General features: G+C 34.2%; 1 protein-coding gene across 1 annotated transcript in view; it reads left to right on the forward strand.

Annotated features, from left to right (window-relative positions):
- Positions 1 to 12,356, forward strand: part of PCTP (phosphatidylcholine transfer protein) — a 70,005-nt gene extending 57,649 nt beyond the window's left edge. The window contains exons 3-6 of the mRNA XM_074261846.1: positions 556 to 635; positions 4,207 to 4,378; positions 7,738 to 7,805; positions 11,125 to 12,356. Coding sequence (XP_074117947.1) covers positions 556 to 635; positions 4,207 to 4,378; positions 7,738 to 7,805; positions 11,125 to 11,190 — 386 coding nt within the window. The 3' untranslated portion in view covers positions 11,191 to 12,356. The remainder of the gene's footprint in view (positions 1 to 555; positions 636 to 4,206; positions 4,379 to 7,737; positions 7,806 to 11,124) is intronic.
- Positions 12,357 to 12,624: the final 268 nt, after the last annotated feature.

Genomic DNA, 12,624 nt, shown 5'->3' on the forward strand with positions numbered 1-12,624 from the left:
GTCTTAGGAAGACTATATTGGGCACTGAGAAATTAATTTACTTGTGTATACTTTATTTTGGGTTTAATTTCTTTCCCCCCCAACCTATTCTCATTGCTACCTGTTTTCTATATGGACTACTTTTCTTATGGTATAATCGATTCAATGCTTTCTAGAGTTCCATAGTCATGGATCATTATTAATGATTATTAATTATTAATGATTGAAAGAGATCTTTGTGATCTCTAGAATATGCCCTCACCTTAATACTTTCTGATACTGCCTTCTGAAGGAGGTAGACCCAGCATTTGAATGTTTCTCTCTTTTATTATTATATTGGGAGTCAGAAGACATATGTTTGAACCTGAGCCCTTATCACACAATAATTGTATAACAATGGACAAGTCCCTTTCTTTCTTTCAATATCACTTTCCTTCTCTTTCAAGGAGTTGAACTCCAAGATTCTAAGGTCTCTGTTCTTAAAGCTTATAATCTCATAACTTTTATACACCTGTCAATTGGAAAATAAGACCAAAGAGTATTTTTGATTTCTTTTCTTCCTTTCCTGTTTTACAGAACTCTATGAAATGGAGATCCATGGAAAGATGGTCGTCTACTGGGAAGTGAAATATCCCTTTCCCATGTCAAACAGAGATGTATCCTTTTAAACAGAAGTACCAAACGACCTCATTTGTGAGCTATTTATGAGTTCTTTTGGAATCATCAAATGTAGTTGTGACTTTGGGGAATTCTCAGCTATAGATGACATTTCTTAACATTCTTCTTTGAAAGTCAGACTCTAAAGGAGACAAGAACTTTTATATTTGTCTTTCTAAAACCTAGCTACATGACTTAGTGTATGGAGAGCTGACTTTGATTCAAGTGTCCCCCCCCCCATCCTGGCTGGTGTCATTGGGCAAGTCATTTAAATCTTTCTGTATCCCTAGACAGTCCCCTGAGACTCTAGTTCCTGAACAGCTGCTGATTTGCTTTGGTGAAAAATGTCTTTAACAAGGAATTTTCTATGGCGAGGTAAGGTCCCAAAAGAAATATATAAACAAACAAACAAACAAACAAACAAAAAACAACACCCCCAATCTTCTAGCAACTAGTATGGTTCCTTTTACATTTGTTATTTTTGTCCAGTCGTTCAGCATTGTCTGACTCTTTATGAACCTGTGGACTATATCATGCCAATATTGTCCATGGGGTTTTCTTGGCAAAGGTACTGAAATGGTTTACCATTTCCTTTTCCAGTGGATTAAAGCAAATAGAGGTTAAGTGACTTGCAAGTAGTAAATGAGGTCAGATTTGGATTCAGGTCTTCCTGCCTCTAGGCCAAGCATTTCTTTTGCTGAGCCACCTAGTTGCCTCCAAGGTAAATATTTAACCTCTATTTAGAGGTTAAATGGTTTGCCCAGGTTAACACAGTAAGTGTCTGAGACTGGATTTGAATTCAGGTCTTTCTGATTCCAAACCTCATGCTCTAGCCACTAATCCACCTAAATACCCCTTATTTCACACAGCAAGGATTTAATAAATGTTGGTCATTTATTACAATATATTATATCAAGGGTACCTCTATTGAAATTGTTGTAAGTCATGTGCCTGGAAACTTTGGAATGTGTCCTGCTATCAACCTAAAAGATCTATAGTTGCAAGACCTCTGGGTAATAACTAAGGTTGTTTTCTAAGAAGTGCTCTCAGAGGACGCATGCCTCTTCCACTCTGCTTAAGCTTTCCTTCATGGTCTTTCAGAACTTTTTTATTCACTTATTTGTTCAAACATTCAATAATCATGTCTTAAACTCCTAGGAATGTGCAAAAGATTCTGCTTGTACTCACAGGTACAAGTCAGAATGAATTTTTCTTGAGGGTAAAGACTATTTAGTTTTGTCTTTGTATCTTTATACCATTGGGAATGATACCTTGTTTATGATAGGTGATCAGATGATAAATCAGATATTGTCCTGAATTATAATGTTGATGATTAATGAATTAGCAAACAAGTTTTAAGTATCTCTTCTATGTTAGATTCTGTGGTAGGTACTAGAAACTTTAAAAAAATGAAGCAGTCCTTTTCCTCAAGGAGCTCACAGTCTTTGTGTGTGTGTGTACATACATACATATGTATGTATATATATGTGTGTGTGTGTGTATGTGTGCGTGTGTATGTATATGTGTGTATATATATATCTGCACATACATGTGTATATATTTATTAGTATTTACATACATACAAAATAATTATAAGATATTCTGGCTTGGGCAAGATATCAATAGCTAAAGGGATATGGAAAGATTGTGTTTTAAAAGGTAGTACTTAAAGCAATCTGTGGACAGAGGAAAGGAAGGAGCCCATCTTGGCCATGGGAGGACAGCAAAATAATAAAAATGGGAGATAAAAAATCCTGTGTGAGGAACAGCTAGCAGACTAGCTGGGAGTGAAGGGAAGTAATATCTAATAAAACTGGGAGTGCAGATTGAAACCAGGTTGTAATTGTTTTAAATGCTGGCTGAATGAATGCTGGCATTTATTCTAACTTGTTTGTTTATACAGCTCTTTTCATATACTATTGCTATTTGATCCTCACAATAGCCTTATGAGGTGGGTATTTTCATTTTACAGATGAGGAAATTGAAATGCTTGGAGGTAAGATGACATTTCTGAGGACACGTAGCAAAAAAAGTGGTCAGAGGGACTTTCAAACCCAGGTATTCTGATTTCAGATCTAGTGCTCCTCCAGTCACTGGATGAAATTATTCCCTATTAATTGTGCATGTGCATATGCGTGTGTATGTGTGTCTCCACAGCATAAACTATAAACTTCTTGAGAGCATGTATCATCGTCATCATAATTCTATTTAGCAAACAGTTGATAACACAATGTACAAGGCACTATGCCATCTACTAGGAATAAAAAGACAAGATCTAAATGGCCCCCCAACCTACTGGTATGAAATAATTCTTGATAATTTATGAAGATTTTCACATTTTTTATCTCAGCCAGTCCTCACAATGACTTTGTGAGGCAGGTATTACTGGTTATCATCTACCTCTTGGCACCTTAACAAAAGGCTTATGGGTAGGGCAGTTTCTCAATAAAAGGCTTTGTGAATGAATGAATGGACAAAAGAGGGTGCACTGAGATGCTGTATAATCAGTGGCAAACTACCCAACAAAAGACTTTCTCATTCTTGATGAATAAAAAGAGAATATAGAAAAATCAGTTATTTTTCCATTCATTAACTTTTCTTTGTATATAAGACCTAGTCATTCATTGATGGGGCTTTGCAAAGATACAGAGGAGGGGAGTAAGCATTTATTGCATATCTAATAAACTCTAGAGACTGTGTTCTTTTACAAATATTATTTCATTTGATTCTCACAATAACTCTATTGGGGGAGTGCTATTATGATCTCTAGGGTAGGGATATGGTACATTGGATAGAGTGTTGGGCCTGGAGACTCTTCTTCCTGAATTCAAATCAGGCCTTAGACACTTAATTGTGTGATGGTAGACAAAGCACTTAAGCTTGTTTGCCTCAGTTTCCTCATCTGTAAAATGAGCTGGAGAAGGACATGGAAAATCACTTCAGTATCTTTGCCAAGAAATTCTTAAATTGAGTCATAAAAAGTTAGACATGACTCAAAAATGACTTAACAACCACAAATTAGCTATGTGTATATCCCTGGGCAGGGGGAAGAAGAAAGAAGAAAAAGAAGGAGAAGAAGGAGGAGATGAAGGAGGAGGAGGAAGAGGAGAAGGAGGAGGAGGAGGAGAAGAAAGAAAGAATGAGATACCATCTTTGCCCTGGAATAGCTTACATTCTGTTTGAGGAGACAATATAAAAAAATAATTAATATGAGGAATTGGAATCCAAAGACTTTGAGTCAAATCCCAGCTCTGTCCTTATCTTCAGTATGTTCTTGGGTAAAGTATTTCCCCCTCTGAGCCTCTGCTAACTCATATGAAAAAATAATGTGGATAGACTAAATTGGCTTCTAAGGTCTTTTTTTTTTTTTTTTTTTTTTTTTGTCTTGAAGTCTTTGTGCCAAGAACCAAATAAGTAGTACAGAGAATAATTACAAGTCAGTGACATGATCTTTTGTCTTTTTGGATCAGATATGTAGAACTATAGGGGGCTTGGATTTTGTCTACTGACTTTCCATTCTCATATATATGCAAAACCGAACAGGATCTTTCTCCTTAACTTGCAACACAGTATGTGTATATTCGGGACAGGAGAGACCTGGATTTAAATGGGCGGACAGTATATGTAATATTGGCTAAGAGCTTCTTCACGCCTGAAATTCCAACGAAGAATGGTATCATACGAGTCAAAGATTACAGGCAAAGCCTTGTGATTGAAAGTGATGGCAAGAAGGGGTGCAAAGGTAAAAACAGCTGCCGTTGTCAGTGTTAGAATGAGGCATTTGTTTCTTAGTTATGCCCTTGTGATGAACTGAAAATAGAGCAAAGCTTATAGGGCTTTCTATTAAAAATATTTTTTTCATTTAACAAAAAAATCTGCTTTCTCTTACTCCCATCTACATCCTTACTGAAAAAAGAAACAAAAACAAAACTCTTGTAACACTCCAGTACTTTCCAAACATTTTTTTTTGTTTGTTCTAGAACTATGATTTCATCAGTGTAATGATTCTCTTTAGTGACACAGATAAGCAAGTCATTTACAACTTGGAGTCCTAGAGTTGCACTGGGAGTATTGAGAGATTATATTCATAGACCTATATCACACATTAGTCACTTTTTAAATGCTTATTAATCAATGTGTCACTGGAAGGGCTTAAATCTAGCTATTTCTGACTTTGAAGGCAGCCTCCTATATGCTATTTGGGCTTCTTAAACTTTTCCCACTCATGACCCCTTGTCATTTGAGAAATTTTTGTATGACTCCAGGTACATAATAGGTATATAAAAAGTCCATAAATCAAACATTTACTGATAATACATTATAAAGAAAATTATTTTTAAAACTATTATTTGGGGTATGTATGTACTATATATAATTTTATAATTTATTAAAGATAAAAACAAATAGACATGCTAATGAGAATACTTGCTTAGTTTTACATAAAATAATTAGATTTTAGAGGAATATTTTATATCTTTTACAATTTCCAAATTTTTTTACAACCCCCACATTCAGTTACATCACCCCATATGGGGTTGTGACCCACAGTATAAGAAGCTTTGCACTTATATTATGTCATTTCATATACAAATAGTATGAAAATGAAGCAATCCCTAAGAAATTCAGGAATGTTTCTGAATCCATGGGAATGTTAATGTCTCTTCTTATGAAGGTGAATGTATCAATGAGTTGTGACTTTTTTTTGTGTGTGTGAGAACTCCTCACAATGCAGATTTCCACTCATTCCTACTTTAGTAGGTATGTCTTAGAGATACCTGAGAGACTTCATTAAAAAGTTAATAAGCTAGATCTTATATAACTCTCTGTGGTTTACAAAGCATTGCACAATGTTATCTCATTTTTATTTGAACCTAAGTTCAACTGTCTTTAGGATAGTACTTTAAGCCCTATAACGTTGTCTTCTGGCTTCAGAAGGTTACCATTTTCTGACTTTTGCACTAGAGCTGATCTTTTTTGTTCTTTTTGGAATTTTCTTTTCTTTTTAAAAATTAACTTAATCAACAAACATGAATATTTCAATTTACAATAAAACCAAAACAGATTATGATAAAACTGTGGACTTCTGTTACCTATTTGTTTTAAGTGCATATTAAATCTAACATACAGTAACAAAGTTAATGCTTATAACCCCTTTGGTATTTCTTTGTTTTTAATAGTATGCTTTGTATGTTTTATTGATGTTCTTTAATCCTCTTTTACATGCTTCCTCTCCCCCTCACCCCCGCATAGTGGAGCAAAGGAAATATATACATTGGCTGTGTATGAAAATTCATGTTTTATTCTACATCCTAAATATGCCAAGAGGCATATTTATAAATTTGCATAATATATATCACAGGAATGTATATTCAGGGAGTTTTATTATTTTTTTAGTATCAATATTTATGGAATACTCTACCATCAAGGATGTTACTTTTATTCATTAACATACTTAAACTTATTTTTATTTTTATTTTCTTCTTCTTCTTCTTCTTCTTTTTTTTCTGAGGTAAAGTGATTTGCCCAGGATCACACAGCTAGGAAGTCTTAATTGTGTGAGAATAGATTTGAACTCAGGTCCTACTGACTTCAGCTTTTAAAATTTTGCTACAGTTGTTGTTCATTTATTTCCATCTTGTTTGACTTTGTGTGCTCCTATTTGGGGTTTTCTTGGCAAAGATACTAAAATACTTTGTCATTTCCTTCTCTAGCTCATTTTGCAGAGAAGGAAACTGAGTCCAACAGGGCTAAATGGCTTGGCCAGGGTCATGCATCTATTAAATGTCTGAGGCCAGATTTGAACTCAGGAAGATGAATCTATAAGGCCACTGAAACCATTTGGTCTGGCCATGTCAAGTCAATCACAGGCAATGATGAGCTGAAAACAAGGTTCAAAAACCTCTCACTGTTTGAGTTTTTGAGTTGATAATTTTGTACGGCCTGCAAATGATATTATTAATATCCAAATGGCCTTTGGCAGAAAAATGGTTCTCCACCCCTGGTCTAGACCCTTTTTTTGATACGGTGTTTCTAAATGCATAAAATAAAATATATAGGATTATATAGGAAATAAATTATATCAAAATATTATTTTTATGTATCTCTATCTCCTAGGCAGCTAGATGGATAGAGCTCTGACCCTGCAGTCAGGAAGACTTGTCTGAATTCAAATCTAGCTTCAGACACTTACTAGCTGGGTGATCTTGGACAAGACACTTAACCCTGTTTGTCTCAATTTCCTCATCTGTAAAATGAGCTTGATAATCTAGTATCTTTGCCAAGAAAACCTGAAATGCAGTCAGGAACAGTTATCTATTCATCTCTCTCTCCCTCTCTCTCCCTCTCTATCTTTGTACATTTAGGGATTCACAGAAGAATTTATACATATATAAATTCTTCTGTGAATCCCTAAATGTATCTACCTACCTATTTTTTGTATGTATAGATTTATGCATAATTTGAGGACTTGAGGGCTGGATTAATACCAGAGAGATTTGGGTTTAAGTCCTATATCTGATTCATACTGACCTGGGCAGGTTCCTTAGAGGCATCTCTCTAGGACTGTGTTTCAGGTTAATCTTTATTAGTCTTGTTGATAGGTGCTTAGACATAATGAAATCACATTAATGAAACCACAAGTCCAAACCAGATTGAACTAATGACTGTTTTGTTTTAGTTTTTGTATTTTTTTGAGGGGTGCTAGGGCAGGGGGAAATGATTGAATATGTGGTTTAATTGGTAGAGGGAACGCTTCTTGGAATATCTCTCTATCAAAATAGACAGGTTTCATGTTCTTAAACTTTAAGTCTTAGAGAATTACCTAGTAGCATAGAGAAGTGATTTGTCTAGGGGCACATGCTAGTTTGGGTCAAAGGTAAGACTTGAAACCACCTGTTGCTGATTCTGAGACCATTTATAAAGATTAATTTTGGGGAAAAAACTATTAAAAAGTAATCTTCATCCCTAGATGCTTCCTTCCTTTGCAATATCGGCACCCATTCTGAATAGCACAGTTTTTTGATTCTGTATCTCACTATAGTTTCTTTGTTTTTCTGAATTGTTCTTTTTACTTCCTTACCATTTCTCTGCCTCTCCACCTAGTTTCCATGTTCTACCATGATAACCCTGGAGGCATGATTCCATCCTGGCTTGTCAACTGGGCAGCAAAGGTGAGCCTCTAAGACACTGGAGGAAAAATGTTTGACAAATACTGGCAATCTTTGAAACCTGAGATAATTGGTCATCTTTGACACAGGAAGACCATTATGTAGAATATCTCTTGAGTAACTAGGAGCAGAATACAATTTGGTGATTGCTGGAGTATATGTCTGGTGTATGTATGTAACTATGAATATTTATGTGTGTGTATGTGTGCATGTGTGTGCATTTGCATATTTTCACTACAGTACATACAGTTCAAGTAAAAAAATTTATTAAGTACTACTATGTACCAGGCACTATGCTAAGTACTGGGGATACAAATAAGAAAAATATAGTTTCTGTTCCTGCTGCTGCTTTTGTGAGACCAGAATCAGAGCCAAACTCATTAGGACATAGACATATATTTAAGATTAGAGGATGGGATGTAACAACTCTTTGAATTGCAAGAGGACATAAACAATAATACAATAATGCTAGGAGACTTTAATAGTTCTTTTCCTCCTCTTCTGTCTCTCTTTGTCTCTGTGTCTCTGTTTCTCTCTGTCTCCCTATCTCTCTCTCTGCTTCTCTCTGTCTCTTTCTCTGTCTCTGTCTCTGTCTCTGTCTCTATCTCTATCTGTTTCTCTCTCTCTTTCCTTTTCTCCCCCCTTTCAAATTTGGACAATCTAACCAAAAGGGAAATTTTAGGATTAAACAAAATAACACTGTTATCTTCTAAATGAGATGGCAGAAGAATATATGTTTTTCTCAGTATCATTTGGAACATTTACACAAAACTGCAAATAAATGTAAAAAGCAGGAATAACAACCAAATCCTTTGTAAAAATATGAATTTGTCTAGGAAACATGAATAAAACACATAGATCAGCATGGAGATTTAGCAAGAAAGCTGCTTCTATTTTTTGTTTGTTTAAGAGTACATCTCTCATTCATAACTGTGAAAGGCATGTGATCTGCTTTACTTCTATTTATTTTATTGTATTATCTTTAATATTAAAGTTATACAATCCATTTTGAATGGATGTAAAATATATACCTATATGCATACACACGTGTGTGCATGCATATTCATGTATGTGCATCCAAAGACCATCTCCCAATAGGTAAATAGTCAAAAGTTGTAAAAATTCTCAAAAGAAGAATCATAAGCTCTCAAAGACCATATGAAAGAATGATCCACATAATTAATAATAAAAGAACTGAAAATAAAAAAAAATACCCAGCAATTGTCAAAATCATATAAGATGGGCATAATCAGTGATGGATGGGAGGCACTGATATTTTATTGGTGAAGTTGTTAATAGGTATAACCATTTTGGAAAACAATATTGCATTATGTAGAAAAGTGATTAAAATGCTCACATATTTGGACCTAGATAGTCCTTTATCCTAATAAATATACCCCATAAATATCCTATATATACCATATAAATACCAATAGATATACCATATATTCCAGGAGGTAATAAATACAAATAAAATTTCCATATATATGGAAATATTTGTGGTAGAACTAATTTTTCTTTAGAATATTTTGATGTATTGATTAGTTTTTCTGATTTTTTTCTTTTTTTAATTTAAAAGTTTATTACATGGGATGATTCTTAGGAATAGAGAAGAAAAGTGATATGGGGAGAAAGTTAAACAATGTAAAAACAAAATATATTTTTTTTATAAAATTAAAATAGCTTTGATTTTAAAAACTTACAAAACATACATATGCATATATGTATGTATGTGTATTTGTGTATATATCTATATACATACATCCATACTAACAAAACAAACAAATATTTAACTCATCTAATTCCAAAAAGAGAAGAAAATCTGAGAATAAAATAAAAGTTAACTAAATAAAATCACAATTAAAATTTTTAAAAACCCAAGAATTAAAGGAAATAGATCAATGACAAAAATGTAACATTCAAGTGAACAAAATCAGAAACTGAGAGTTTAAATAGCTCAGTTTTGGAAAGTGAAATTGAATTAGCCATAAATAAACTACCCAGAAGTTGCAGAGGGAGGGTACAGTGGAACTATTGTACAGATATTTTAACAAGCAAATTCTATGATATATTTAAAGAACCATCAATATACATATTATAAACATTCTTAACTGAAAAACTACTAATGACCACTAATTGGCACTATCCATAGACTTCTTTTTATGAAACAATTATAGCATTAATACCTAAACTTGGGAGAGATAAAGCAGAGAGAATACTAGAGACCAGTAGTTCTTAAACTTTTGGACTCTGGACCCTCTTCTTAAACATTTTTGAGGATCCTAAAAGCTTTTGGCATATGGGTTATATTAATTGATATTATTATTATTATATTAGAAATTAAAATAATTTTGTATTATTCTTAAAGTAGTTTTGACTTCACACTCATCCTGAAAGGCTCTTGGGGCCTTTTTAAGAATCACTTCTTATAGATCACTATCGCTTATGAATTATTTTTTTTGCAGTGTTTAATAAAATTATAGCAAGAAGACAACAAGATACATCCAACTTCCTCAAAACAAAATAAAAAAGTTCCCTAAATAAAATTAGACTTAAACCAGGTATGCAAATACTATTCAGCATTAAGAAAATAACTAGCATAAATAATCCAATTTAAAATAGTAATTTCATAATCAAAATAATAACAATTTGGTAGAAGTAGTCATACTTTCAAAATGTATTTATTAGAAGCAATCAGATGATTCCTTTAGTTAGTAGATTAATGCCAACAAAACAGACTGAACAGTCCCCATCACACTTCACTAATTGGCCAGTTTTCCAGTTTTCATGTTGCTCCTTTCTGTAGCTTTCCCTATAGAGTCTTATTCTTGGGGCTATACGGCGATAAAATTAGAACTGGAAGAGATCTTATAAGTTATTTAGCCCACCTTTACCATTTTAAAGATGAGAAAATGGAACATCTGAGAGTTTTTGACTTTCCAACATTATACAGTAGATATCAGTTTTATATACACATATATGTATATGTATTATATATGTACACATATATGTATATTTTATACATATTAGTTTTTGACATCTGAGCATGTTCTGACTTCATACAATGGATTTAAGTTTTATATGTATATATGTATGCATGTGTGTATGTATATATTATAGAGCAGTTATCCCAATCCAGGTCTTCTGACTCCATTGTATTTTTACCATATTCTGCACTCATCTTCTGTTGAAATCAGAAGAATTTTTGCTTTCTATAGCCTTTGGGTCTCTGGTGATAATCAGAAGAATAGTATGGAAAATTAGACTTGTTGGATGAGAATGCAAAATTAATGAGTTTAATTTTTTTTTCTTTTTTTTACAGAATGGAGTTCCAGACTTCTTGAAAGATATTGAGAAGGCTTGTCAAAACTATTGCAAAGGCATATAGAGGGAGACAGCTTTGGTCCCATTTCCATGAACTTGGTGACACCAAGTCAAACTTGGCTATTTTCCTTCTCTTCCAAAGAACTGAAAGCACTCTCCAGCATGTCTTCCCTATTCATGCTAGTCTTATGCTAACTTCCTTTCCCATTCTCCCCACCCTAGCAACAATTCCACTCTCCCACAGTTGAATCTAGGTCAGATCAGGAAAACTCTGCTTGTTTATATTTCAAAAGGAAAGTCCTTACTAGGGAACACAATTGGTCTATTGTGCCCTTTAAAAAGGAAGAAAACAAATCAGAAAAAAAAAAAAAAACAAAAAACCATATCCACACCAACCCCTGTCTCAAGAGGTAGCTTCTTGCTGAGCACATAAGATTCATTGCATTCAAAATTGGCTTTCCTTGCACTGGAAATTTGCCAATCTGAACCAGGACACTTATTGCTCAGTAAATTGGCTTAGGAGAGTATTTCAGATTGTCAGTCCACTCTTTCTCATACAATCTTATTCCCTCTTGAGAAAGTGTGAGATTTCTCACAGTGTCAAAGCAATATAGCAACTCTCCATGTTTTATGGATTTCTCTCACTATACCCAGCCTTCTACTTCTCCAGCATTCATCTATAGAAACTCTGCCTGGTCTTCCAGAGTGTATTGCCAGTGCTAGTATCCCATAACAGATGCTCCCTAGTTGGGGATCCCATAAATTTATCCCTGACATTGCATTTTGTTTTCTGTTGAAGTGTCCTTACAGGTAGCGGTATTCTTAGTGTCCTTAAGGATTCAAGGGGATGACTAGTTAGCTTACCTTAAGGACCAGTTAGATCTTTAAGCTTTTTATCTCAGGGAACCTACCAGAGTTGGCTGCTCTTCCTCTCACCAGAAAACCTTATGAACTCTGATTTGACTAACCTGTGCCTCAAAGTTAGTTCTCATCAGAATCATTTATTGGAAAGTGAGGAGGAAAGATAGCAGCAGCCCTGGTGATTTTCTCAGGGGCAATATCTACCCAGCATATGATGGTACAGATCCCTTATTATTGTGCATAGAAATCCAGGATTGTTTGTGTTCAAAATTACAGGATGCAGACTGCCACAATACCTCAGCTTGTGTATTTCTTCTGTGTAAAAATGGAATTGATTCTTTGAGGCTTGAATAAAAACACACAAAAACACTTGCCCTTTTTCTAGCAGTAACTTATTGCTGTTGCTTATATCTACATGGATGATATGATTCATCCAATAATTTGGCCATTAGGTGAGGCTGCAGGACCCAGAAAGGGAATAGAGTTAATTGCATTCTAAAAACTTACTTTGAATCAATGATTTCAAAGCCTGGCATCTGTGCACCTTGGGTGAAGTTGATTTTATCTATAAGGTTCATTATTCACACACTATAATTCTCAGAATCTGATTCCACTCATGAGCAAGTTTCTTACAAAC

This window comes from Sminthopsis crassicaudata, chromosome 4 (assembly GCF_048593235.1).
Source record: "Sminthopsis crassicaudata isolate SCR6 chromosome 4, ASM4859323v1, whole genome shotgun sequence".
In the NCBI taxonomy this organism is placed as follows: domain Eukaryota; kingdom Metazoa; phylum Chordata; class Mammalia; order Dasyuromorphia; family Dasyuridae; genus Sminthopsis; species Sminthopsis crassicaudata.